We start from the raw sequence: 25,563 nt of genomic DNA on the forward strand, positions 1-25,563 counted from the left end.
GGTTTGCGTTACACGGCTGGGTTTTAGAACTGGCTTTAAAACCCACTTACGACGTGGTGGTGGTGGTGGTGGGGAGAAGGATAAACACCCAGCTGCCAGCGATTCCGGCGCCCTGGCCCCAGAGCAGAAGTCGGGTACTGAGGCTGGTGCGGCACCAGTGGCACATGGCGCTTTCTCGGGCATTTGCAGCATGGGGAGCAGCACAGGGCTGTGTCGGAAGCAAACAAGGCCTCTCTGGCTCTCAAGGGCGGGTTATGTTGTTCCTGTGCCCCCTCCGCCACCCTTAGGCTCCAAGGGACGGGGACGCTTGGCAGTGCTGCTTCCAGAGTGGTTTCCTGCCATGATACTGTGCCAGAGGCTGCTTGGGGCCAGTGTGATTCACGTGCTCGAGCCATTAACTGGAAGCCACCGATGGCCCAGTCCATGATGATGGGGCGGGCAGGGGGAAGTGGAGGCTTCTCTTCTGGGAGAGGGCATGGTCCGGTGCTCTTGTGTGCCCTTTTCTTGCTCATGGGTCAAGGTCTGTGATCTCCTGCAGTTCTGCACACAGGCAGTGAACGACTGAGCCCATTGGATCCTGGCGCTGATGAGCAGAAGTGTTTGCACACAGATGTGTGACATTGAGCTTCCTCTTGGGCAAGAACGGGGAACGTTTTCAACGAGAGGGAGGGGCCCTGGCTCAGGGGCAGAGCATCTGCTTGGCATGCAGAAAGGTCCCGGGTTCAGTTCCTCACAGCATCTTCAGTTGAAGGGATCAGGTGACGAGCAAGGCCCTTTCCGGAGGTCCTGGAGTCAGAGCAGACTGACCTTGGCGGACCAAGGGTCCCATGCAGTAGAAGGCGGCTCCATGTAAGAGACGGGAGGATGCAAGATGATTCACTTGCAGAGGAGGAAAAACATTTCCCAGAACTGACAGCTGTTTAGATGGGAAGGTTGCCATTTAAATGGGGACTTACAGTCATAGAATCATAGAGTTGGAAGGGACCTCCAGGGTCCTCTAGTCCAACCCCACAGCAAATTAACATATACCTCCCCCTCCACACCCCCAGTGACCACTGTTCCACGTCCAGAAGGTGGCAAAAAAACTGGCCTGGAGAAAAATTGCTTCCTGAACCCAGAGTGGCAACCAGCATTTCCCTGGGCGTGTAAGAAAGGGCCACGAGAACTAAGCACTGAGGCAACCCTTCCTGCCCTCCCGCTTACGATCGGCCAGAGTTCACAGAATCCGCATGGCTGTCAGACGGCCATCTAGCCTCTGTTTGAAAACCTCCCAAGAAGGAGAGCCCACCACCTCCCGAGGAAGCCTGTTCCACTGAGGAACTTCTAGCAGGTTCGGCTCAACAGGTGCCGTCTCAATACAAGTCATGCTTATTATTTTGGGAACCCACTGAGCAAGAATTATTTGGTCTGCTTGTCTGTCTTCTCCAGCAGTGGGCTAAAAGGCAAGCCCTGAAATTTGGGGTGGACCCTCTTCCTGTTGAGAGTGGAGGGGTGTGTGTGTGTGGGTGGAGATGAGTATGACTTTAGTGGTCCAGCCCTGTTGTCTTGGAGGGAGCAGATCCTGCCTTCCCTCTCAAGGAGCGGTCAGTTCCATGCACTGAGGGCAATGGATCTCTTCCTCCCCCCACCCCCCACCCCTGGGGGTGGAGCACGGGGAACATGGCAGTCAGACTGGACCCTCAGCCAGGCACTTTGCACCTGGCTGTAGTTCACCACCTGGCTCCTCAAGGGGACCATTTTGTTTGCATCTTGCTCAAGCTTCCTTGGACCCATTTCTGTCTGGATATTGGCCTGACTTTGGAACTGGAACTCCCCAAGGGCCCTGACAGATGCCAAGACAGAGATGGGGGAGCATTAGGTCCCGCGGTGTCCCTTGCCAATTATGTTGCTACAGTAGATTATGGGCAGAGGTTGTGGCCACACCTTGTGGCCTTTGTGGTCTTTGACACGAGCCTGAGGAAGGGACAGCATCAGCATGGAGTGCCATGGGGTCGGAATGTTTTCTCTTGAGTGCCAGTAAGGGCATATGTGGAAAATGGCTCCTGGGAAAGCACAGAGTATTTTCCTGGTTCAGGTGGTGCCCCCCACACTTTCTGTCGTTGCCAGGGCTCAGAACTTTAACCCTCGCTAGCCACCGCTGGCTCCTGGGCGGGTTTTATTGAAAATCTGATAGTCCTCCTCTTGGCCTGTGCCTCTGAGGCAGTTTAGAATATAGGGACCCCTGACTGAAATAAAGCAGTGGCAGGAAAAGATTTCTAATCCTTAAAAACCAGCATGCTAGTAAAAACCACCATAAACTCAGCCTCAGCTAGCCCATGGTAATGTCCATCGGCCTGACGGTTGGCCAGTGTGCAGGACAGGATGCTGGACTAGCTGCAGCCCTGGCCTGGCCCAGCGAGGCACCTCTTACCATTGGTCCCTCTCCTTAGTAGGGAGACAAGGTGCTGGACCCGGGCTGGGTAGGGCTTGCAGTTTAACTGGGCCGCCAGTGTAGCTCTTTCAGAACTGGGATGTGGCATGCCTCATAGCGCACACACGCACGCGCACACACACGCACAGGGTGTCAGTTTTGCAGCTGCCGTTTCGGTCAGGTGAGGCTTCTGAGCCATCTTCCAAAACTGACCTGCCATGACTGGAGGGCGGATTCCTCTGGCCAGCTTGTGCTTGCCGAGGAAAGGCTGCTGCAGGCTCCTCTGTGGAGGGTCCGCTTCTCATCTGGCTCCACTTAAAAGGAGAACTAGTGTAGAGCAAGGATGCTTTACCCCAAATCTGCAGATAGCGGTTCCATGTTGATATCAAAAAGCCATCTCTGCCAGACCCACTGTACGCTTGTGGAGGCCCTAAGTAGCTGTCTGCCAGACGGGGCCAGAACCGCCAGAGCACCGTGCCTCTTCCACTCATCTTGGCCGCCTGATGAAGGAGGATGCCACAGTGGAGGGTAGTGAAGGCACCTGTGCTGTCCAGGAGAGTCAGCAAGGTCACACTCCCCCATCTCTCTGTCTCTGGCTTGGCATCTGGCAGGGTCCTTGGGGAGCTTCAGTTCCAGAGCCAGGCCAATATCCAGGTAGAAATGGGTCCAAGGAAGCTTGAGGCTGACTGACCACCGTCTGCAAGAAGGGGATGTTTGTTACAGGATGCTGGTAGCTGTGTATTCTGTTCTTGGGAGTGCTTCTTCAAAGACGCACAGTGACGGCCTCCGTCGAGCTCCTTTACACTTGAAACGGAAGAGAGAGAGACCGGCTATTACCCAGGAGGAAAACCAGATCACAAGGTCACAGCTGGACCTGGGTCAGCAAAGGGCATTAAGAAAATCCTAGACAGAGTGTTAACAAATCAACACGTATTCTAAAAAGCATGGATTTAATTCCTCGAAAGGAAATCAGATCTTATATGACATTGCCAGGTGAAAATAAGCTTTCAAAAAGAACAGGTGCAGTCTGATCATCCCCCCCCCCAAAAAAAAAAGAAGTGCCATGCAGCACCCATGGACCCTTCCACGTTTTCACTTGGCAACAGCCCTGCAAGGTGGTTGAGGTGGAGTGTGTGTGAGTGGGCCAAGGCCAGCCAGCCAGTATCGTTGCAGAGTAACGATTTGAATCTGTGTGTCTCCCAAGAGCCTTGTCTGACGCTTGAATGGCTGCATCGCAGGGCTGCTTTGCTGCCATGGTGTGTTGTGCTGTGGGTTGCAAAGCCCTGGTGTTGCCCGGCTGGGTCTGGGAGAGCAGGGGATGCGCTCCTCCCTGCCTGCCCCCTCTGGCCACCCCTGTGTCTGCGTTCTCCCTGGTGTGAGGCTTGAGGCAACTGATTCAGCCGGCAAGGGAATGTTTGCCTTCTGTCACCTGTGTCTTGAGAGAGCTCTCCAGTGGAAGCAGTTTTCTTAGTTTTTTGGCGATCTGCTTGTTGTGTGGTGCTACAGAGTATTTGGGTGTGCCCAAGCTCCCCTTTTGAAGGTGCACAGCGTTTGGGCCACGGAAGCCCAGAGCCACGCATGATTGCAGCACCCTTGTAGGCCGTCTCAGTGGGGATGTCTGCCGGAAGCTCTCAGTGGGCCAGGGTGAATTTCAGCTTCCCAACTCTGCACTGTGAGTGTGGGGAGGCTGGCCGTGGCAGTTTGTGGCCTTTCTTCTGTGGGCTCTGTGATTTGGTCAAGAATTGGCTGCAACTTTTCTGAGTCCCAGAGGTGTGACTGAATGGTGGTGGTGGGGGGCTGTTGTTGTCCTTGAGAAGAGCTGTCTGTGGCATGCTGTGTTCCTCATTGTACTGACCTCAGCTTTGTGGCCCGCCTGATCACGTTGCGTGTTGCACAAATGGGGGCTTGGGCAGTTGGGGAGCAGCTGCAGGAATTTTGCATGCCCCTCCCCCACGTAGCACTGGAGTTGCAGCTTTTCTGCCCAGTTGCAGCTCTTGATGCCAGCCGGAGAATTTGTGGTGATGGCTGAAGAAGCTTTAGTTAGGGTGACCCCGGAGAGGCAGGGAGTCAGCGAGAGAGACTCCGGAGGCAGAAATGCCGCTGGTCCCGGGGGGGGGGGCTTTTCCCACCACTTGGTTCCTGTCACTGCGACTCCCTTTTGCCTGACGTTTGAGCTCCTCTCTGAGGAGGTTCTAACTTGGGAAGGAATTCTTTCTGTCATTCCGTTACCGTCCCAGCTGTAACACTTTGCGTTGTTTTGCATCTCTCATTCCTCCTCACAAGAGCTCTGTGAGGGGGAAAAGATACGGAAGGCTTGCCCACAGCGCACGTACACACACCCGGCGTGTTCCTAGCTGTGGTTGGTGGGGCACGTGGCCTGGGGCCGCTGCAGAGGCTGGCCCATCCCCTTGGGGGTTCCCTGGCTCAGGTGGGCAGACGCCAGGCTAGCCCACTTCAGGGAGGGAGCGGGGCCTGGGAAGCCTCCTGGGTGTCCAGGTTAGGAGAGGCCGGCCAGCCAGCCTGGTGCCAGTTCCCCCCCCACACACACACACCTTTTGACCAGCACGGCCACTGCTGTCTGGAGGTGGTGCAGAGACATCCCCTGACCCTGTCCGGCCGGCCCTCTCCTCTCCTCCCCTCTCCTGCAGCCCCAGAGTGGGCTTCTTCCTCTGGAGAGTCGCTCAGCTCAGTCCTCTGTTCTCGGGTCCCTGACCTGTGAGGGGACGCGGAAGGCGCTCTGCTGGGGGGAAGGGGCAGAATCCGAGGCAGGGTTGGAACGAGGCCGTTCACGGAGCCAGTTCCGAGGCCCTCCTTGCGGCTGCTGGGAAGCCCTGGCCGGTGGCCTGGTGGCGGTTCGTGCTGGGGCAGTGTGCCAGGCAGCCGCCTCAGCGGAGAGTGGCAGGAGGGCGTCAGGGTGCATGCGGCCTCCCACCCCCTCCTTCCTCTTGTTTGACCTGTCAGCTCTTCCATTGGCTTTCTTTCTATTTCCTGCTGCTTTCTTGCTTCGTTCTTGAAGGGAGGATTCAGACCCATCCAGGTAACGTTCACTACTGGTTCTGCATGGCCTGTCTCTTCTTGATCACCGTCACCGATTACGGGCTGCGTTAATGCTTGATGCAACCTTTTGCGCCCTGGACGTTCAGGTGGGGGAGGCCACCAGGAAGCCCTGGAGGAGCTGGGCCGGGCAGGGGGTCTTCAGTGAGGGTTCCTCCTTGCAGTGGAAAGGGGTTGCAACCTTTTTGAAAACGGCAACAAACTGGGGACCAGCGGGGTTCTTCCAGATTGGGCATGGCCAAGGAAGGGGGGGGGGTCTGGGGATGGCCAAGTGAGGCCTAATTTCTCCCTTCTTGCTGCTCCCTTCTCCAGAACTACAGGGGCAACTCTGGCTTTCCCGTCAAAAGGCGCATGTGCGCCATGGTGCCAGCTATGCCCTGGCACCCCTCCTCCTGGCGCAGATGAGCAGGCACTTGGGCCCCAGGGGGTTGGTTGCTCTCACCCAAGTTGCAGCATTTTGCCTTCTTCCTAGAGAGGCAGCATTTCTGGACATTTCAAAGCTGTGGGAAAAATAAGGACATTTCACATCCTGTCTAGACTTACTTTACTGCTGTTAACAACACAAAGTGCACCTTTTGTAACTTGGAATAAACATTTATATGGTTTGGCGTAAGAGCCCTGGTTTTCTACAAGCAGGACTCCAAAGGTGCCCAGTCCTTGAAATGGAGCTGCAAACGGGGAGAGCTGGTGCTACTTTGTCGCATATATTCCACTATTTGCTGTCTGAGAGGGGGGGGGGAGCTGAAATTAGAAAACAAATTTCCTAGTAAATATACCATGTTGCGACAGAAACAGTCTCACAGTCACAGGACAAGGTACCCCTGTAGATTGTCTTACATACTTTCATGCTATGTGGTTTGATTGAGTAAAACCATATATTGGAAGAGCATGTCACTCATTCCAAAGTTGTTTTAAAAAACCCAACTACTACCCAAAGTGTGGGAGGAAGGATTGGGGGGGGGGGGTTGTGGGGGTTTTCCCCTGGGCCATCACCCTTCTAAAGGGAATTGGCATTATCTACTTCTGTAGATTTTATTATATACAGGTGTTCATACTACACCTTTTGATTTAGTAGGATCTTATCTTGAACACCATTGCATTCATTCCAGAAGAGGCAATACTTCAGTGGCTACTCAACCTGGAAACTAAAGAGAGCCTCCACTTCTAGATGCAGCACACCTCTGCAACCCAGTGTGAGGGGGCAGTATATGTGGAAGGCCTTGGCCTCTCTGCCCTGTTGTGCTGTACAGGATGCTGATGGACCCTCAGTGGTCTGATCCAGCAGGGCTCTTAAATGTTTAGCTTCTGTTCATAGGAGCTTATTTCAGTGCTTCCCAAAATCTCCTGTTTTTTGCATCAGACAAAAAGGAAAAGTCCTTGAGGGGGGAAGGGAATAAGGAAAAAGAATTTGAATTTTTCCAGACCTTCATGTTTCTGTTCCCCCCATCCCACTCCCAGTTTTTCCAGCGACCTCAAATACAGCCTCCTAGAGCTGCCATTCAGAACAGCAACCCTTCCCTCCGTCCTGGGGCACAAACGCCAACGGCTGTCTATCAAACCAATCAGCACATCATGATGGTGAATCACCTGCCGATGCCCTATCCGATGCCTCAGGGCCCCCAGTACTGTATCCCACAGGTAAGGTCGCAGGGCCTTGGTGCAGGAGAAGCCCCAGGACTTCACCTGTTAGAGACTTCACCTGTTAGAGATGCTGCATTTCCAAAAGCACTGGAAGCTGTGGGAGGGTGGGGTGGGGGGGCCTGATAGGAAATACGTTCCTCTGCATGGGGCGGGGAGTTGGAGGGCAGACTTTTTGGGAAAACCCTGGAAATCTGTGCAGTATCTATACGATTAGGTGATCTAAGCCTTACCACTAAATGAAAGTAATGCGTTTTAGGTATAATTTGGCTCTGCTGTTGGGTATATTTATTTATTTGTAACATTTTTGATCCTCTTTTTCCAGTCAAAGACTCATAGTTGGTTAATTGTTAATCTCTAAAAAAACTTTTGAAATGCAGTGTCATTTGAGTTCATTAAGTAGTCGAATTGTACATATTTTATTAATAGTTCGGATATTATGTGATTATAGAAATATGCCCTGTAATGTAACAGTGCCCACTTATGGAACACCATCTCTTGTTCTTCTTTGCTTACTGGAAAAATATTGTTCTAAGTTAATAGTGAATAGTTTTAAAAATCCTTGATAAACAGGCACAGATGAATCTTAACAAAAATAAAGTAAGCCAGAGCATCAGTAGATCAGAGTCCACAAAGAGGTCCAGTTGGGTTTGGACACATCCTCCTGAAGGACCAGCCCTGCAGGGGTCTCCCAGCAGTCTCCAGGTGGCCATCTCGCCATGGAGGTGCCGTGATGGAAGAAACTCTGGCTGGCCTGCAGGGTGGAACTTTCAGAAGGCCTTGGTCCACAGAAGGGAACTGTTGCAGTGGACCCTATTAGGAGAAGCAGCCTTGTAGATAGTTGGTATTTTAAAATATAGATGCTTTGTTTTATTGTAATAGTCATAACAGATCTACCCAGAGGCGGAGTGGCAAGCCCTTAGCCCCTCTGGAATTCGAAGCATAAGTTCGTTTTTGCAAGTTGGGGAAACTGGAAAAAAGAGTAAGAGCTGAAAAGCAAAGGAAGGGGTGGTCCCCGACCTGGCCGCCATCTCCATGCCCTTCGTGCCAGCAGGATGGGCCAGAAGAACCGGCTGGGCCAAGCCAGCAGAGATGGCTGTTGAGTCGGCGGGAGGGGCTGGTACCGCTTCACAGTCTTAAGTCCCAGAGCTACTTTGCAGGGATAATACGCACGTACGTAGAAAGCACGTTGAGAGAATAAAGGGTAGCCAAAACAGCACTGAGAAAAATTTGCTGTTCTTCAAAGCAAAGCCACTAGCAATGCTGTTGTACGTCAGCCCATGAAGCCAGGACCTTTTGAGTCCCCTTCTGCTGTCCAGACTCCAGAAGCTGAGTATTCAGTCCTTGGGTGGAAATGGTCAGCTAGTGGACAGTCTCAAACACTGGGTAGCCCTGGTTCTTGGAAATGTGTTTTGGGCCCTGGGCTTTTTCTGTGCCCCCACCCCCAGGGAGGAATCTTGAACTGTGTATCCATTAACTGCCTTCACCTTGATAAACTCCCTGAGCATCATCTGGGCAACGTGTAGACTAGCCGCTCAGCTCTTGGCAGCCTTGGCACGCCAGAGTATTTGCATAGGTCCATGCCAAGAAGGGACAAGTCCCAGGTTCAGTCCCTGCGGCATCTCCAGTTAAAAGGGTCCAGTGGCAGGTGATGGACAAGACCCCTGTCTGAGACCTTGGAGAGCCTCTGCCAGGTCGGAGGAGATGAGGCTAACCTTCCAAGACCAAATGTCTGGCTCTGCAGAGGGCAGCTTCATGCATGTGAAATTGGGGGAGCCCCGGCACACGCGTGCCTTTGCTTGATTGTGTGGGGCAGATCCTGCTGCTGCTTTGGGATATTTTTTCTGAAGAGAGCAGCACGGCTCCCTCGCCACTCTGAATGCTGCCTGAGCCTTCTGTCTCAGTCAAGAGGGGTCTATCTGGCCTGCCATCGCTGAGTCGCAATCCCCTCGCAACCAAGGCTTCCTCTCAGCTGTGGAGTCTTGTGAGCAAAAATTCCACTTTGTGAGCTGCTGGCATTAAAGTTGTGAGCGAGCGATTGGGCTGCTGCGTAAATTAGTTTGCTCTGGAGCCCTCCCTTCCTGAGCGAAGACAAAAATGCATGAGCCGGAGGCTAAAAACCTGTGAGCTAGCTCACACGCACTCAGCCTAGAGGGAACACTGCTCTCAACTCCTCGTGCTGCTTCTTCCACAGTATCGCCACAGCGGCCCTCCATACGTGGGGCCTCCGCAACAGTACCCTGTTCAGCCACCAGGGCCGGGCCCGTTTTATCCAGGACCGGGGCCTGGAGAGTTTCCCAACGCGTACGGTAAGGAGAGAGTGGTGGATAAGACCCCTGCCTTGTAACCCGTGATGAAAATGGCTTGGTTGCCTTCCAGAGCTGAGGGTGCACCAAGCTAGATATTTTTTAAAATAATAATAATAATAATAATGACGATGATGATGATGATGTAGTTAGCCAGGGAAGTCTGGTGGCCTGGGTAAACGATGAAAACCGAAGTGATTGGCATCCTTTCCTCTGCTCTTTCTGCTGTCTTTCTCTCCCGGGCTTTGCCTGTCGGAGGAAGGAGTGATCTTGTGCAGAGATCCCAGTGCTGCCGGATGCCTGAGATTTCTACAGGCATGGTGCGCACCCTTTCAGGCGGCAACCATAAGGGAACTCAAGACTTGCTTACATAAAGGAAAGCTTAGTTTTCAGCCCCGTGCGGCATTCCATGGGTCTTCCACTGTCCTGTGGAATCAGGGCATGTGAGCAGCCCTGCCCAGGGACCGACACAGATGACAGAGCTGCAGCATCCCTTCTGGCGGCTGCAGAGCGAAACTCTTTCTGATCTTGATGGCGGCCAGACTCACTGTCACAGGGCTGGAAAGTGAAGGTCTGCTGGGCTGGGAGGCCCCTGCATGCCTTGTACGGTTGGTCCCACCTCGCCAACGTGGTGGTGATCCTGAGTGATCCATGCATGTGTGCAAGCCCCATGCATGAGGGAAGAGGGCCCCTGGCTTGGCTAGCGGGGGGCTGAAGGGGCATGGTGGTGGGAGGCTTCTTTGGCACACCCTGGCATCTGCTGCCTTCCCGCTCTGGAGGACATCCAAAGATGATGCCTTGGACAGTGGGCAAACGTTCCCTTCTTGGCCTCGGGCACTGACTCAAGGACAGGCTCTCCGCAGAGCTGGGGGGGGGGGTGTCCCTGCAGTCACGTGCAGGTTGTGGCTTTCCGACTCTGCTCCGATTGCTGGGCGGTGTCCCCAGGCTGGGGAGCTTGTGAGTGGGTCTTCTTGCAGAGGAACAGTGAGGGATCCAGGAGGGCTGAGTGGCAGGGGGGCTGAGTGTGCCTTTGCTTTGCAGGAGCACCTTTCTATCCAAGTCAGCCGGTGTACCAGTCAGCACCCATCATAGTGCCTACGCAGCAGCAGCAGCAGCCCCTCCCACCCACCAAGCGGGAGAAGAAAACGGTAAGGGGGGGCCCCTAGTGGTGAGGCCTGCATGTGGAAACACGTGCAGGGGCTGTTCTCACGGCTGCCGTCAGAACCAAGAGGGCATTGCTCCGCTCTGGATAATCCTTCCGAGTCGGCCTGTGCTTGCCCTTCAGTGGCCACAGGCATGCAGAAGGAGCTAGGCCCCTGGACTGCAGATCTGTTTTTGCAGCCTCAGGCTGAGTCAAATGAAACTGTAGCCCAGGCTCAGGAAAATCAAGGTTGTCTGAGCTTCAGGTGCTTTGTTTTGTTTTCTGCAGATTCGCATCCGGGACCCAAACCAAGGAGGCAAAGACATAACAGAAGAAATTATGTCTGGCGGAGGGAGCAGGAACCCCACACCTCCGACTGTTCGGCCCACATCGACGCCCACGCCTCCCCAGGTAACCGTACGGGGAGTCACCTGGCCCTCACCTCTCGCCTTCTTGCCCTGCTTCTTCAGACATCAAGCCCTTATGGTGTGTTCAATGTCTGACACACCCTGAAAGACGATGGAAGAAAAGAGCAACGTGACTAGTCTCCCTTCCAGTCCACATCACTTTGCAGAGATCTTCAGCAGTGCCTGGACACACAGTCTGTCCAATTGATTTACCGGTTGGGGGGGGCGGAGGCCAGCGCTCCCTCTAAGCTGTGGAGTCTTGTGAGCAAAAATTCTACTTTGCGAGGTGCCGGCATTAAAGTTGTGAGCGAGCGATTTGGCTGCTGCATAAGTGAGTTGGCTCTGGAGCCCCATCCTTCCTGAGCTAAGCCAAAGACGTGTGAGCCGGAGGCTAAAAAACTGTGAGCTAGCTCACACTGACCCAGCTTAGAGGGAACTCTGGCAGAGGCCCTTCTGTGCTCTCCCCACTTGCTGGTAGGGAGTTGGTGCACGGGGGCACGTCCAGAAGGAGGGCATCATGTGTTCAGCCTCAGATCTGTGCACGCTCTCCCCCCGCCCTCAGAATGGGGGGAGGCTTTAACGTGCTGGAGCAGGTGTGGTTTTCTGCTGAATGGCTTGTTGAGGGCTTCAGTGTGGAGCACGGTAGCCTCAGAGGCTTGAGGGTGGGGGCACTTCTGGCTGCGGTGTATGAATGCGCTGTGCTGTCCTTTTTTGCTGCTTGTAGTAAGTTTCTCCTCCTGCTCCCTCCTGCTTTTTTCTCTCCCACCCTGCCATGTATTCTTGAATGGGCTCTCTCTCTCTCTCTCTCTCTCTCTCTCTCTCTCTCTCTCTCTTTCTCGGCCTTTTCTTTTTCTTGCTCTGAACTGCTTGCTTGCGCTCCATGTTGCTAGTTTTTGTGTTTGCACTCTCATCGTCACCCTTTTTTGTACTTCCAATCCCTGCAGCAGCTGTCCAGCCAGGTCCCAGAGCACAGCCTCGCGGCCTACGGGATTACGGAGACCTCTCCTCTGGCCAGCAACACCCCCGTCGTTACAGTTCTCGACCTGAAGCAAGGTGGGTGCCTGGACTTTGGTGTCTGCCTCCCTCGTCCTGCTTATCAGAAAGTGAGTGTAGCCATGACCTCTGAGGCTCAGCTGGGGCCCCCAGACCCTCTCTTCCTTCTGGCCTTGGTGTGGCCACAACAGGAGCTTTAGGCAGGCTGTGTTCGCTCAGTCTGCAAAAGGGGTTTTGTGAGCATCAGCATTTAGCTTGTGGTCAGTTGTCATCTTTCTTTTCCTTCCCAGTTTGGACCCCAGGAGTGGCAAGTGACTGATCCTAAGCAGGTTGAATGCCCTTCTCCATGGCTGCATCCTGCACAGGCAGCATGGCACCGTGGGGGAGCAGCTCTGAGAGCCAGTTTGGTGTAGAGAGCCAGTTTAGTGTAGTGGCTAAGTGCGCGGACTCTAATCTAGGAGAACCGGGTTTGATTCCCCACTCCTCCTCCACTTGCACCTGGCTGGATGACCTTGGGCAGGCTGTAGTTCTGATAAGAGCTGTCCTTGAAAAAGAGCCGTTCTCAGTCAGATCTCTCTCAGCCCCGCCTACCTTACAGGGGGTGTCTGTTGCAGGGAGGGGAAGGGAAAGGCGTTTGTAAGCCGCTCTGAGACACCCTCGGGTAGTGAAGGGTGGGGTATAAATCCAATCTCTTCTTCTCTTCTGGGGGCCTGGGCTGCTGGTTCTGTCCAAGAGCTTGCAGTGATTGATGTAGTCATCCGTGTTCCCTGATCAAGCATTTTGCAGGCTCTCTAGCACAGGGATGGGCACCAAGTGGCCAGTGGGCGGCCATGCTAAGGTGCAAGGACCCGGCAGCTTCTGTTTGTGCTTGCTTCTGCTCTGTCCAGCCTTCTTGGAGCGCAGGGGCCCAGGGCATCCCGGAGGGCAGCAAAATGGCCTGCTTGGCTCCTGGTTTTAACTTGGCTTTACGTTGCTATTTGAAGGCTGAGGGAACTCTTTGGACGGGGGAAGCTGCCGTTTCTAGCCTCGTGGGAATAACGAGATTATTATTATTAATAATAATAATAAGCTGCAGTCTGCCTCTCTTGTTGAGGTTTGAGGCGGGTTACGCAGCTTAAAACCGTGCAATAAGAACAACAGAAACACACAATCTACAGTGAATATAACTGAGCTGCAGTTTAGAGACTCATGACATACAAATAATGTACACCTAGAGATGTAAAGATTCTGTCGATTTGAATCCACAGGGGAAAATCTTTACAGTTCTTTGGGGTGAGAAAAAGGAAATTTTGGGAAAACTGAAATATGTGCAATACTTGTTTTCCTATCAGATCTAAACTTCTTTTACTGATTTAACAACATAAAATGCATCATTCATAAATTAGCTTATAAAGTTGTACTGTTTGGTATATTTATTGAATTTAAAGGTACAGTTATTTTATTTCTGCTAAGAACAGTTTCAAATATATCCAGGATACACATTATAACATATATACATAGGAATTGTCATTATCACGTGCTGTAGATAAAAATTTTCATACTACATATTTTGGGCAAAACCTTGTCTTGCATTTTGTTCATTCCAAGAGGGAAGAAAAATCCTAGGAGGTTTTTTTCTTTTCAGTGCTCTGCTCCCAAAAGATTAACCCAAAATTTCCGTCAGGGAAAACTGAGAAATAGTCTTCAGAGGCCTGTTGCTAGAATGCCCCCTGAACAACGGTTCCGTTTTGGGAGCGAGGGAGGCTCTCCGGGCCTCCAGAGGCAGCAGGGTCTTCCACCAGCCAGGGGGGAGCCACAGCTGTACTGCCCTTCTCCATTTGTGAGGCGGCATCTTCTTCCCTCCTTGGCCAAGGCAGCAGAGCCAGGCTGCTGGAGGCAGAGGCAGCTGGTGGCCTCCTTAGACAAGCAGCCAATGCTGCTGTGGCCGTTGGAGTGCGCAGGAGCCACCTGGCCTGGCTGCTCTGCTGGGTCAGCTCCCTGTCGCCCTCACCCGGAGGAAACGGAGGTGCCGTGCTGGAGGCTTGGGAGGAAATAGGTGTGGGGACTGTGCCTGTGCAGCCGTTGCACCTCCCCGCAGGGAGTGGCTGCCCTCTGGCTAGGTGGCAGGGGTGTGTGACTGTCCGGCTGGCCAACTTGCAAAGTGTGTGAGAGGCGAGGGACGGCACGGTCCTCAGGAGGCCTGAGCCGGGTGAAGGCAGAGGGTGGTTGGTGGGGAGGGGCGGGGGGAGACTGCCCTGCTCCAGCTGCTTGGTCAGGTTGGTGTGTGCTTGGGGGGGGTGCCCCTGTCCAGCTGTGGCGTATTTAAATCAGGTCCGTGAAGTCCAAATACTTTTTTCCCCCTCAGCTAGAATGTTGAGCAGGAGGGCACGGTCTCCCGTCTTTTTTACCTTGACTTGTCCTTGTGACAGCCAGAAGAGGGCGTCCCTTTTGTTCATTCTTGAATCTGTCTTGCAAATGACCTGGCTAAAGTCGGTCCCCACACCCCCAAAAGACCAGGAGCCGGCTTTTGCAAAGCCAGCCCCAAGAAGGGGATTTTTGTTTTCCCCATATGGGTAGAGGTTTATCGGCCTGTCTTTAAAGTGTTGCTGCGGAATGATAACTTTCTACCCAGCTATTGAGAGGGACAAGCAGACGGTAGGGAAACGTGTCTCTAGTGAAACGCCTTCGTTATTCCATACTGGGTGACAAGAAAATGTGGATGCGTTCCAGGCCTGAAGGTTGGCCTCCACTCCAAGGCTGAAGGGCTCTTGGTGCTTCCTTTTGGGGGTGGGGGGGGTGGGGGTCTGCCACTTTCCCTGAGACTTTCTGTTAGAACGAGCTGTAGAGTGTGCCCGGGAGAGAGGCCAGAAGTTGGTCTGATTTGATGACCCAAACGTTCCTTTTAACTCTCCGTTTTTCCTTTTCCCCAGAAGAGAAGCCTAAAGCAGATCCAGTATTAAAATCTCCTTCCCCTGCCCTCAGACCAGAACCTAGTGGAGAGAGAAAGGACCCAGCAGGCCTGGCAGCAGAGAGCCCTGCCTCCCCAGAGACCTCCCCAGAGCTTCCTCTGCCTGCTCTGCCCTCCTCAGTCGCAGTGCTTGCTGCCGCTGCACCCAGTAAACCTCCGTTTCCAACAGACTTTGGTGACCGATGTGAACTCGCTTCCCCCAAACTGGAAGCCCCCCTTCTTCCCAGTGCAGCACCCTGCGTGGAAACGCCCGCCGGTCCTCCAGCCGAGGAGAGCAGTGTGGAGATCTGCAGGGAGCCTCGGCGAGTGGTCCGGAGTGAGAGCCAAGGGGCTGCCAGTGCTCCTCTCATGAACGAACTCAATGGAGTCGGCGATCAGGTGACCGTGACTGATGGCCTGGTGGAGCAAGAGCCGCAGGAGGGAGTGCCCTCGGTGGCTGAGCCGGAGACCCCGGAAGCCGCTCAGGCTGAAGTGGAAGGGGCAGCGCCTTCAGCTTCCGTGGTTCTTTTGGCCACTCCATCTCCGCCTCCCACTCCTCCCCCCAGCCCTCCCCTCGCTGCTGCTGCTGCTGCGGTTGCCGTCACCACGACCAGTCCTCCTCCTCCTTCTCCTCCCCCTCCTCTCCCACTACCTGGTGCTCTCCCAGCTCTTCAGGGGGGTTTGGAAGGAGAGGAGATCACAAGAACTGTCCTCAGTGAAGATGTGCCAGAAGATCTGGGGGGAGAGGAGCCCGAGGCAGAGAGCCGTCCCGAGGAGAACGCCGAGTCTCACGAGGACCTGAATGCGAGGAAGGGCCACGGACCAGGTGAGTGGTCTTTGTGCCAGGCAGCAGCAGGGTGGGTTAGCGGCAGCCAGACCTGCCAGGAAATGGGTGTGTGTGGGTGACATCTGGTGGTTGTGGAGTTCTTGAGTGCTCATCTTTCCGGCAAGCACTAGGGCCTGTTCTGTGCCCACTCTATCAGACATTGCTCATCAACAAAAGCCAAAACAAGCCACTTACTTTGCAGCTCAAACTGCTACCTTCTAATCATGGCAAGGTTAATATTTGTTACAGCAAGACACTGATGAATATAACTTCCAGGACTTCACTTTATTTTGCTCAGTATCTCTGTGTGAATTCCATTTATCATCTGACAGAGAGAGCACTTCATCCCATTTTTTAAAATCTCCAGTTCTCTGTACTTCTGCAGTTTTGCCTGAAAGTGCACTCTCTCTTGCGTCTCTTAAAGTGAGGGGCCATAGTTCCGTGGAAGAGCCTCTGCCTTGCGTACAGGAGGTCCCTTTTCCAGTTCTCAGCGTTTCCAGTTCAAACGGTGCACTGGCGGGTGATAGGAATGCCCCTGGAAAGACTGTGACGCTGCCCTGGGTGGGCCAGGGGTCTGTCTTGGCCTGGGAGAACACTCATAAACAAAAAATTGCTGCATACGTGCACATAGTAAATAAATTACACAGAAGTAAATTAGTCTTGAATAATGATGATTTTCATGAAGAATTCTTTATGTTTTCAACAGGTGAACAGGTAGACAAGACAAACCTCTCGAGTGAAAGCTCGTTTCGGATAGTCTTTCTCAATGAGATGGTCTGCTCTATTGAAAATGTTATTGTGTAGCTATACAGCTGGGTGAAGAAGATTGCTTGATTCAAAGACTTTTATTGTCGGACTTGATACACTTGGATGTAATATTGGTACTCATTGAGAAAGACCATCCGAAACGAGCTTTCACTCGAGAGGTTCGTCTTGTCTACCTGTTCACCTGTTGAAAACATAAAGAATTCTTCATGAAAATCATCATTACTCAAGACTAATTTACTTCTGTGTAATTTATTTACTATGTGCACGTATGCAGCAATTTTTTGTTAATGAGTGTTACTATATTGCTGTTCCCATTGGTTTCTATTCTATTCTTGGCCTGGGAGAAGGCAGCTTCACGTGTTCACTGTCTGTAAGCAGATTTCGGGGCCTCCGTGCCTGCCTGGCGAGACTGTGGAGATGGGGGCATTGCTTTGCGTGGGAGTGGAGGGGGACTTGATATCGGTCTCGTTCGAAATGGCTTCCCCCAGTCCCTCGGAAGGGTTGTTGAGTGGCCATTACCCAGTCTGGCTTGTCCGTAGCATCCGCCACACGCTCTTGTATGTTGGAGATTCTGCTTTTCAGTCGATCATATTTTTGCTGTGGCCATTTCCGTGGTGGCTAAATAGAAGAGGGGAACTGTGTGGTGCACTGGAGTTCATAGGTGGTTTTTCATGAGCGGTGCTGGTGCAAAGGGATTGTGAGCTTCAGAGCCCAAATTCCTGCAGCTCTGTTTTCTATGATCATGTGGTCAAGGAGAGTCTTCAGTGAAGGAAACTGAGCTCCACCTGTGCCCACACACGTACCCGCCTTGATCTGTCAGCAAAGATTCTGTCAGACAGCTGCAGCTGGATCAAGGCCTCCCCCCCCCCCCCAAGAGCCGTTTGCTGATTTTTCCATGGGACCTAGTTAGGAGGTGGGGCTGGCTCCCCATTTGGTTGCCTGGCGAGGCCCAGTGACATCATAGGGAGGAGCCAGTGACATCACAGGCCATTGTCACTATGGAGGCGGAGCCTTGTGGGATTTAGGAAGGAGCTTATTGACTTTGACTCCAAATGATGCTTTTAAAACACTCTTAAGGACTGCCTTAGGCAAAGTACTGCATGAAGCCAAAAGGGCTTGCTGGGCGGGGAAGGGGCAAGACCAGTGTCCACTGCAGCAGAAAAGGCAGTGGGGCAGGCCAGAGAGAGAGGGCCCAGGGTAGAAGGAGGAGGATTGGATCTATACCCCGTGGCCCTTCACTACCCAAAGGAGTCTCAGAGTGGCTTACAAACTCCTTTCCCTTCCCCTCCCCACAACAGACACCCTGGGAGGCAGGCAGGGCTGAGAGAGCTCTGACAGGAACGGCTCTTTTTCAAGGACAGCTCTTATCAGAGCTACGGCTTGCCCAAGGTCACACCAGCAGGGGCAAGTGGAGGAGTGGGGAATCAAACCCGGTTCTCCCAGATTAGAGTCCGCGCACTTAACCACGACACCAAACTGGTGGAAGGAAGGTGGAGGAAGGTGCCGTTGGTATTTCCTGCTGCCAGGAGGAAGGTGCCCTTGATATTTCCTGCTGCCAAAGCTATGAGGATTTTCAGAGTCAAATGCAGCACTTTGAAGGTGGCCCAGGGAGGAGGTAAAGTGCAATGGAAGTGGCAGTCTGAATCAGCTGTGGCGTCTGAGCGTTTCCCCATTTAGAGGACGAGAGCCATAGTCTGGATTTCCCCAAGGCTTTAGCCAGCTCCTTTCTGAACCTAGGGAGGGGCACTTCCGGCCACTCATCTAGGAGCAGTGCTGGGGTGACCAAGGTTGGAACTCAGACAGTTTTTGATCCCTCTTGGAAACCTGAGGTCTGTCTGCAGGATTTTGCTGCCTGGATGAGCAGGCATTGGTGTACCTGGACATGGGCCTTTGAGACTGTATTTCCTTTACAAGTCATGCAAATAAGAGTAGTCCTCACCAGCTAAAACCCATGCCCATTAAAATAAAGACAAGTCCCAGCTATTGGGGCTTAATTTCAGGCTCTTAAAATCAGATCACTGGTCTGCAGTTCGTTCCATAGCCTGTCTCTGTCTGCAGGAGTCCCATCAGGATGTCTGTGTCGATGAAGTTGTGTGCCACAGGGGAAGAGCTGCAAACTGGCTGCAGGAGACATGCAAAATTTTCTGCAATTTTGGAAGCCACCTTTAAAACAAGAAAACAGAACTTTTTAGGGAAATAGCAATACATGCAATACTTTTGTATCAAATAAGGTGGATTTGATTTAAATCACATCGATTTACATCATGATTTAAACCACTAATCAGTAAGACTAGATTTAAATCATGGTTTTCTACATAAAGACCCATTCTTGCTGGTATAATCTTAATATTTACAACCAGATGAAGGTTTCATTCTTAGAATAATAACTTTTCAGATTAGTTTTACAATTATATAAAATATTACTGATTTGGAGGTGTGTGTGTTCCCAAACTGGGTGTCTTTCACGGCCTGCTTCCATTATAGGTTTTCTCCTCCAGGAAGAAAATAATATGATAAACCTCAGGCTATACACATAAAGATCGCAAGATTTGTGGAGTATTCTGCTCAAAAGGTTTCACTTTCATTTTTACTGCTTGCTCCTCCCTCCTCACATTTATCTCCTTGTGCCGATCTATTCCACTCCAAACAGTCTTCTATTCATTGAACTTCTTGAAACTTAGCGCTTAAGAGGTAAGGGGTTGATCCTGTGTACATAGATTTGCAGAGGAACAATGGGATTAAGGTCTTTTTCTCAACTCTGTATGTTTATTTTATAACATTTTTGCTGTGAAGATCTGCAGACTCAAATTCACAGTTTTGAGAACTGCAAAACCAAACATCTGTGATAATATATTCTAGATAGAAAAACAATCTTACAGAAACCTCTGGGAGAGCATAACAGTGTGAATGGATTAATGGAATTTATTTACCAAAAAATTTAAACATTGCATGAATATACAGCTTCATGCCACGTAATGAAAAACTAATCCTTTGGACTGTGTTGAATCTCCAAAGTCTCCAAATTAAATCCACGTTTAAAGGTTAAAGCAAAATTTATTCCAAAGCATTTGAAAGAAACAGGAACAGTAGAATTGTTAGGAATGGACACAGACCCCAGAGAGTAACATAATAAAGGAACTTTGAACCAAACTATAACCAATAGATCCCTTTCCCGCCGGCGCGAATAAGGAAGGCACTGACAGGTAATTGCATGGGAATGTAACGGTTTGCCTTTCTCAAAACAGGCTCTTGGTTCACAGGCAAAAGATACCACTAACAAGCGAGCAGATAACAGGGCTTCGTCTTCCCACTCCAGCTGGGTAACCTTGAGCTGTTACAGACACCTAAAAAACAAGAATGTGCAGAATACAACAGAAAAGGCAAAGGGGGAAGGGAACACACTCAGGGAACCAGAACTCTCAATGGCAGCTCGCTGACAGACTGTAATGTACCTTAAATAGAAAACTATCTTTAGATAGATTTTTCCTCAAAATGCAGTCTATTAAAAATCCAATTTAATTCAAAACCCCTATTTTTTAATTTAAAACAACAACAACATTGATTTTTATCCACGCTGGTATCAAACTACTTTTACTAGTTTAACAGTGTAAAATGCATTGTTGATAACTTAGCATATAAAGTTGAACTGTTTCTCTTTTCACAATTATATTTACCTTCATTTTTGATAAGAAAGATTGCAAGTATACCGAGTGCTGGAGAAATAGTTGCAAACTATGGCACCCTGCTCTGCTATTATAGCACATGGATCTTAATGCCTGGCATTTTGAGAGGTAGGAAGAACAGAAGTTAAAGGTAGAAGGTAGAAAAACAGTTCTGTAATAAACAGAAGAAAATGTAATATTTGGACAGAAACTCTCATGGTCACAGTAGGTAGGATTACCAGTGTATTTGGATAATAAGTTAACCTTTATAGGACTGAAGGTTACCGAGCTCTTTATTTTGGGGTTCTTGGGCCATCAGTGCTCTGTCAGCATGCACGGGGGCTCCCCTCGAGAGGCTTTCTGGTCTGCCTGTGTTGCCTCCCACTGCACAGGCCCCTTTGCTTTTGGTCTTGGCAGGCTACAAATGTTCTGAGTGGTCTGTGAATTCCCTGTCAGCCCTCAGTGTCCCTGGAGGCCATGAATTCTCTTGAACCTTGACAGGGCTGTATGTCATAGTCTTGTGCCATTGCATCATGGCATGGCAACGGGGCTCTTCCCCTTCATTGACTGCATCCAGAGCCTCTCTGCCAGTAAGCCCTCCCCTCCCTGATCGTTGGTGGGTTGCAGGGCCCACAGGAGGAGGACGCCTGAGTGGTTTTGTAGCCTGTCTGCTCTGGCAGAAGAATTGGCCCGATTGTTCTTGAACTTGGCAGTGAGTTGAGCTGCGGGAGAGGTGCGAAGAGGTATTGGTTTGCACTCTTAACTCTCACCCTTTCCAGTAATCCTGAAATTAAATGTAAAAGCTTCTTGGGCTAGTTTTGTTTTGATGGGTACATTTGGGTCCTTGTTCCATTTAGGAACTGTGCAAAAGGGAAACACACTTGTATGTGTGAGTCAACTCTGGCGGAGGAGCCATAGCCATGAAGTGGATGCAGTGTTTTATTTCTCCTTGAATTCCTTTATTTGAAGATGTACCATGGAAATGTGTAGTGTGTGTGTGTGTGGGGGGGTATCCTGGCCTATTTCCGCTTCAGTATAGGAGGCAAGGCATAGGGGTTAAAGGAGCCAGTTATATTGGGACAGACTTTTGCTGCTTGGAGCTGGTAAGACAACCAAGCTGTGAAGTGTCTTTTGTACAGGTTGGTGCCCCTGGTTTGTCTTGCTTGGAGGGCTGAAATTTGATGCTGTAGCCAAATACTTCAGTGCTACTGCTTCCTCCCCCAAGGGAATAACACGTACTTTGGATTTCTGACTCACTACAGCCCACCCAATACAAATATTAATTAGTTCAGCTATTACAGTAGCTTTCTGATTGGATCTGCTTATTTTGGTTTGACCTGCGCTCCTGTAAATTGCTTTTTATTTTAATCCTACTCTGACTAGCTGGAAGTGCTCCTCACCCACTCTTTGATTGAATCTAATACTCTTTTGATGGGCTGTTCAAAAAAACCTGTCTTATTTGGAACACACACACACACACACACCGTGGGTCTGTATTTTACAGCCTCTAGTATAGATGTGCCCTTCCTTGGATGGCCAGGCTAGTTCAGTCTCATCCGATCTTGGAAGCTAAGCAAGGTCTGCCCTGGTTGGTACTTGGAGGGGAGATTACCAAGGACGCCCAGGGTGGCTATGCAGAGGCAGGCCATGGCCAACCCCCTCTGAATGCCTCTTGCCTTCGAACCCTTACAGGGTCCCCACAAGTCAGCTGCGACTTGACGGCACTTTCAGGCACCAGTAGAAATGTGTCTGCCTAACAGATGGGCACTGTTGTGCGCCAGTCAAACTGAGCTCGGTCTCATGAAAGTGTATTATGTTGGAATAATAAACATTGTTAGTCTTCAAGGTAGTACTGAGCTCCTGTCTTATAAGGAGGATTTGCATCAGGATATGCACGCTTGGCATTTGGTGCCTCTGGTGTGGAGATCTAGAATGGCAACAGTAGGAGAGCTTCTAGTGTCCTCCTGGCCCCACTGCTGGATCTCCTGAATGGCACCTGGTGTTTTTGGCCACTGTGTGACAAGAGTGTTGGACTGGATGGGCCACTGGCCTGATCCAACATTGGCTTCTCTGATGTTCTTATGGTGTTATGAGCCAGGTGCTTTGATGGGAGCGGTGTGTGTGTGTGTCGTGCAGTTGCTGGATTGTGCAGCTCCCCTTTAGGTCTGCATTTACCCGTCCCTGACACACCTGTAAGTAGGCCTCTGTGTGGTATAGGTTGTACTGGCCTCCGGCAGATCTGGAAAAAATATTTTAGAGTATTCAGAGGTGGTGTAAAATGTTGGTATTTTTCCAGCTTTGGCTAGCATATGTGAAAGAGAGAGACTCACTTTCATATTGTAATCATACTGTAGTATTTGACTGTGGTATCAAAATCCACTGTGATCAGTGGGTATCTTCCTTGCCATGTATTTGCGAGTTCAGAGCCCACTGAATCTGTCACAGGACTTGAGATGACCAACTCCCCACCCCCACTCCTGAGCAGTGTTTGAATAGATAGCCTGGCCCTGTCAGTGCTTTACAGCTTTTTTTAAAAGCGTCCTGAAGGAGGAGCAAGCAGTTCTCCGGTATAGGCCACGGCCCTCTTCTCTCCTCTTCAGGCTGGGACATTTTCTCTTTTGACTGTGGACTTGGAGTGGATTCCAAAGGGAAGCCAAAGCTGCCCTGTTCCAAGTGGAGTTTTGATTTGGCAAGTAACGCTGTTAACTGTTTGTGTTGTAGCCCAACCAGCTGTAGCTGCACCAAAGACGTGGAAGAAACCAAAAGATCAGAGCCAAGCCGCCGAGGAGGTGGAGGCCGAGGCCGAGGTGAGGATCACGGGGAGCCCTCCCAAACTGTCCGCGGCAACCTGGTCCATAGAGCCAAAACTGTCCCAGGACCTCCCCTCTGTGTCTGTTTCCACCCAGTGTGGACATTTGCTGAGGGTGCTGCAGACCGTCTGGGGTTCTAGGAGGGCTCTGGAGCTGCTCTTCTCACCCAAGTGTGTGGAGTAGTAATGGGGCTGTCCTGTGATTCTTTGGCCTCTTGTAGAGACCAAATGCAGCACAGGCTGGCACGGTTCAGTGGACCCGGAAGTGTTTTCTGTCCTGCCTCTTTCATTCTTCAAAGCTTGATCTTGCTGAAGTTGGGTTGGGTTAACCGGACACTCCAGAGGAAGGATTAACGGTGGGCTTGCTTCACGCTCCAGGCTCAAGAGGAAGAGGAGCAGAGGAGTGACCGAAGGCTTGAAGAATCTGAGCCCGAGGCAATGAGTCATGAGAGAGACTCCCCCTTTGACCTTAAAATAGCAAAGGCCTTGGAAGAAAATGGGGAGCAGGAAGGGGGGGAGCCCATCCGCAATGGTGCTGAGAATGTCTTGGAGGGGGAAGGAGGTGACGGGCAAGCAGGCTGCCTCGAGAGTCCCAGCGAAGCCCCGGCCGGCCAGTATAAGCCAGGTGAGTCCCCACCCCTCTCCTCCTGTCCTGGTTTCAGAAAGCGAAGTTACTGTACGTTTTTGGTAAGTAAGGATGTGTGTGTGTGTGGGGGGGGTATTTACCTGAAATTGTAGAGTTTTGTGGTCCCATTTCTGTGCTAGACCTGATTGTTCAGGGTGCTGCCTGTGCAGTGAGGTACTCTTTGTTTTCCAAACTTTGGGAGAGGAAAGCAGAGCTCCGAGGTGCACTTTCTCAGCCTACCAGAAAAGTGCCCATGTGGACATTTGGTTTTTCTGATCATTCTCCTGTGTTCGCTTAAAAAGGATATTATAGCTTTGGAAAAAGTGCAGAAAAGGGCAAGTCGAATGATAAAAGGGTTGGAACACTTTCCCTATGAGGAAAGGTTAAAGCGCTTGGGGCTGTTTAGCTTGGAGAAACGACGACTGAGGGGTGACATGATTGAGGTTTATAAGATTATGCATGGGAAAGAGCAGGTAGAGAAAGAGGTACTTTTCTCCCTTTCTCACAATACAAGAACTCGTGGGCACTCCATGAAACTGCAGAGCGGTCGGGTTAGAACGGATAAAAGGAAGTACTTCTTCACCCAAAGAGTGATTAACACTTGGAATTCACTGCCACAGGAAGTGGAGGTGGCTACAAGCATGGACAGCTTCAAAAGGGAATTAGATAAGCATATGGAGCAGAAGTCCATCAGTGGCTATTAGCCACAAGGTATAGCTAGGGGCTCTGAGGCAAGTTTGCTCTGTCTTCTTGGTGCCTGGGCGGGGGGGGCAACAGTGAGAGGGCTTCTAATGTCCTGGCCCCACTGGTGGACCTCCTGATGGCACTGGTATTTCTGGCCACTGTGTGACACAGAGTGTTGGATGGGATGGGCCTTTGGCCTGATCCAACATTGACGTCTCTTATGTCCTTATGTTCTTATGTTCCTCCTGTGAACGGAGCTGGTTAAGCAGGCACTTGGGCTATGGGAGGCCCCTCTGAGAACCGGCCTGCCTGCTGGTCTGCAGCTGTGGGGCCTCTGCCTTCCAGTTTGGGCCTAGAGGTCTTCCTGCTCTGCTGCAAGCAAAAAACACCATCCCCAAAGCTCCATAGCCAGAGCCCCTTTGAGCAGCCAGAGTCCCCTTCTCCTTTATCAATACTTACTATGTGGTCACCTGAGTGGCAGTCCTGCATCCTCCAGATCTTGTGGGGTCTGTTCCCAGACCAGGCAAATGGAGTAGTGTGTTGTGGGGGATAAGTGAAGCACACCTCATGCGCTCTTCTCTGCCAGTTATGTGAGGGTGGGGTGAGATGTTTCCTTTGTAGAAAACAGAGTGTTCACAGTTGGTCTGCAAGGGAATCTTATGTTTACACTCTCTCACTTCAGGATCTTATTAGGAGTGTGCATTCAACTCTATCCGAGCTGAAAATACCTTATCAGTATTTATTGGCTATTCTTTCAGTCAGATACAGAAGGGGGTGGATTTTCAGCTATTGAGCACAGCCAATCCCAGAAAATCCTGAAAAAAATTCAGGCCTATGTCAATGATTATAGTCAATGATCCCCATAGGCTATAATGGGGAATCTGTCGGGGGGGCTTTTTTTTATAGGTAGAAGCACCAAATTTCCAGTATAGCTTCTGGTGCCTCTACTCAAAAGGCCCCCCCAAGTGTCAAAAAGATTGGCCTAGCGGTCCAATTCTATGGGCCCCCAAAGAAGGTGCCTCCATGGAGGGGAAAACAGCAAAAAAGCAGGGACTGATGTCAAACCATAGAGTCTCTGCAGTAGAAACGAACGGGTGTTGTTGTTGTTTTTGCAGAACCAGTGTCACTTTGGCAATGCTAGCTCAACAAATCCAAGCAAGGGGCAGGGGGTTTGCAGGCCTAGCACAGCCAGTTCATGTACAGAGTGCCCAGTAGAACCAGTGATGTACAAGGTGCCCAGCAGAACCAGTGCCACTGTGGCAATGCCAGCTTAGCAAATCCGGGGGGGGGGGGTGGGGTGTGCGCACAGTTACA

The 25,563-nt window shown here is 51.2% G+C and overlaps 1 protein-coding gene across 3 annotated transcripts in view; it reads left to right on the plus strand.

The window, feature by feature from the left end:
* Positions 1-25,563, plus strand: part of EIF4G3 (eukaryotic translation initiation factor 4 gamma, 3) — a 100,084-nt gene that overhangs the window by 35,184 nt on the left and 39,337 nt on the right. For all 3 annotated transcript variants that reach the window (XM_015412616.1, XM_015412619.1, XM_015412617.1), the window contains 8 exons: positions 6,923-7,102; positions 9,297-9,411; positions 10,450-10,556; positions 10,838-10,960; positions 11,901-12,009; positions 14,859-15,701; positions 22,853-22,938; positions 23,319-23,565. In XM_015412616.1, coding sequence (XP_015268102.1) covers positions 6,923-7,102; positions 9,297-9,411; positions 10,450-10,556; positions 10,838-10,960; positions 11,901-12,009; positions 14,859-15,701; positions 22,853-22,938; positions 23,319-23,565 — 1,810 coding nt within the window. The remainder of the gene's footprint in view (positions 1-6,922; positions 7,103-9,296; positions 9,412-10,449; positions 10,557-10,837; positions 10,961-11,900; positions 12,010-14,858; positions 15,702-22,852; positions 22,939-23,318; positions 23,566-25,563) is intronic.

Source organism: Gekko japonicus, unplaced genomic scaffold (genome assembly GCF_001447785.1).
Source record: "Gekko japonicus isolate JY-2015 unplaced genomic scaffold, Gekko_japonicus_V1.1 scaffold131, whole genome shotgun sequence".
NCBI lineage: Eukaryota > Metazoa > Chordata > Lepidosauria > Squamata > Gekkonidae > Gekko > Gekko japonicus.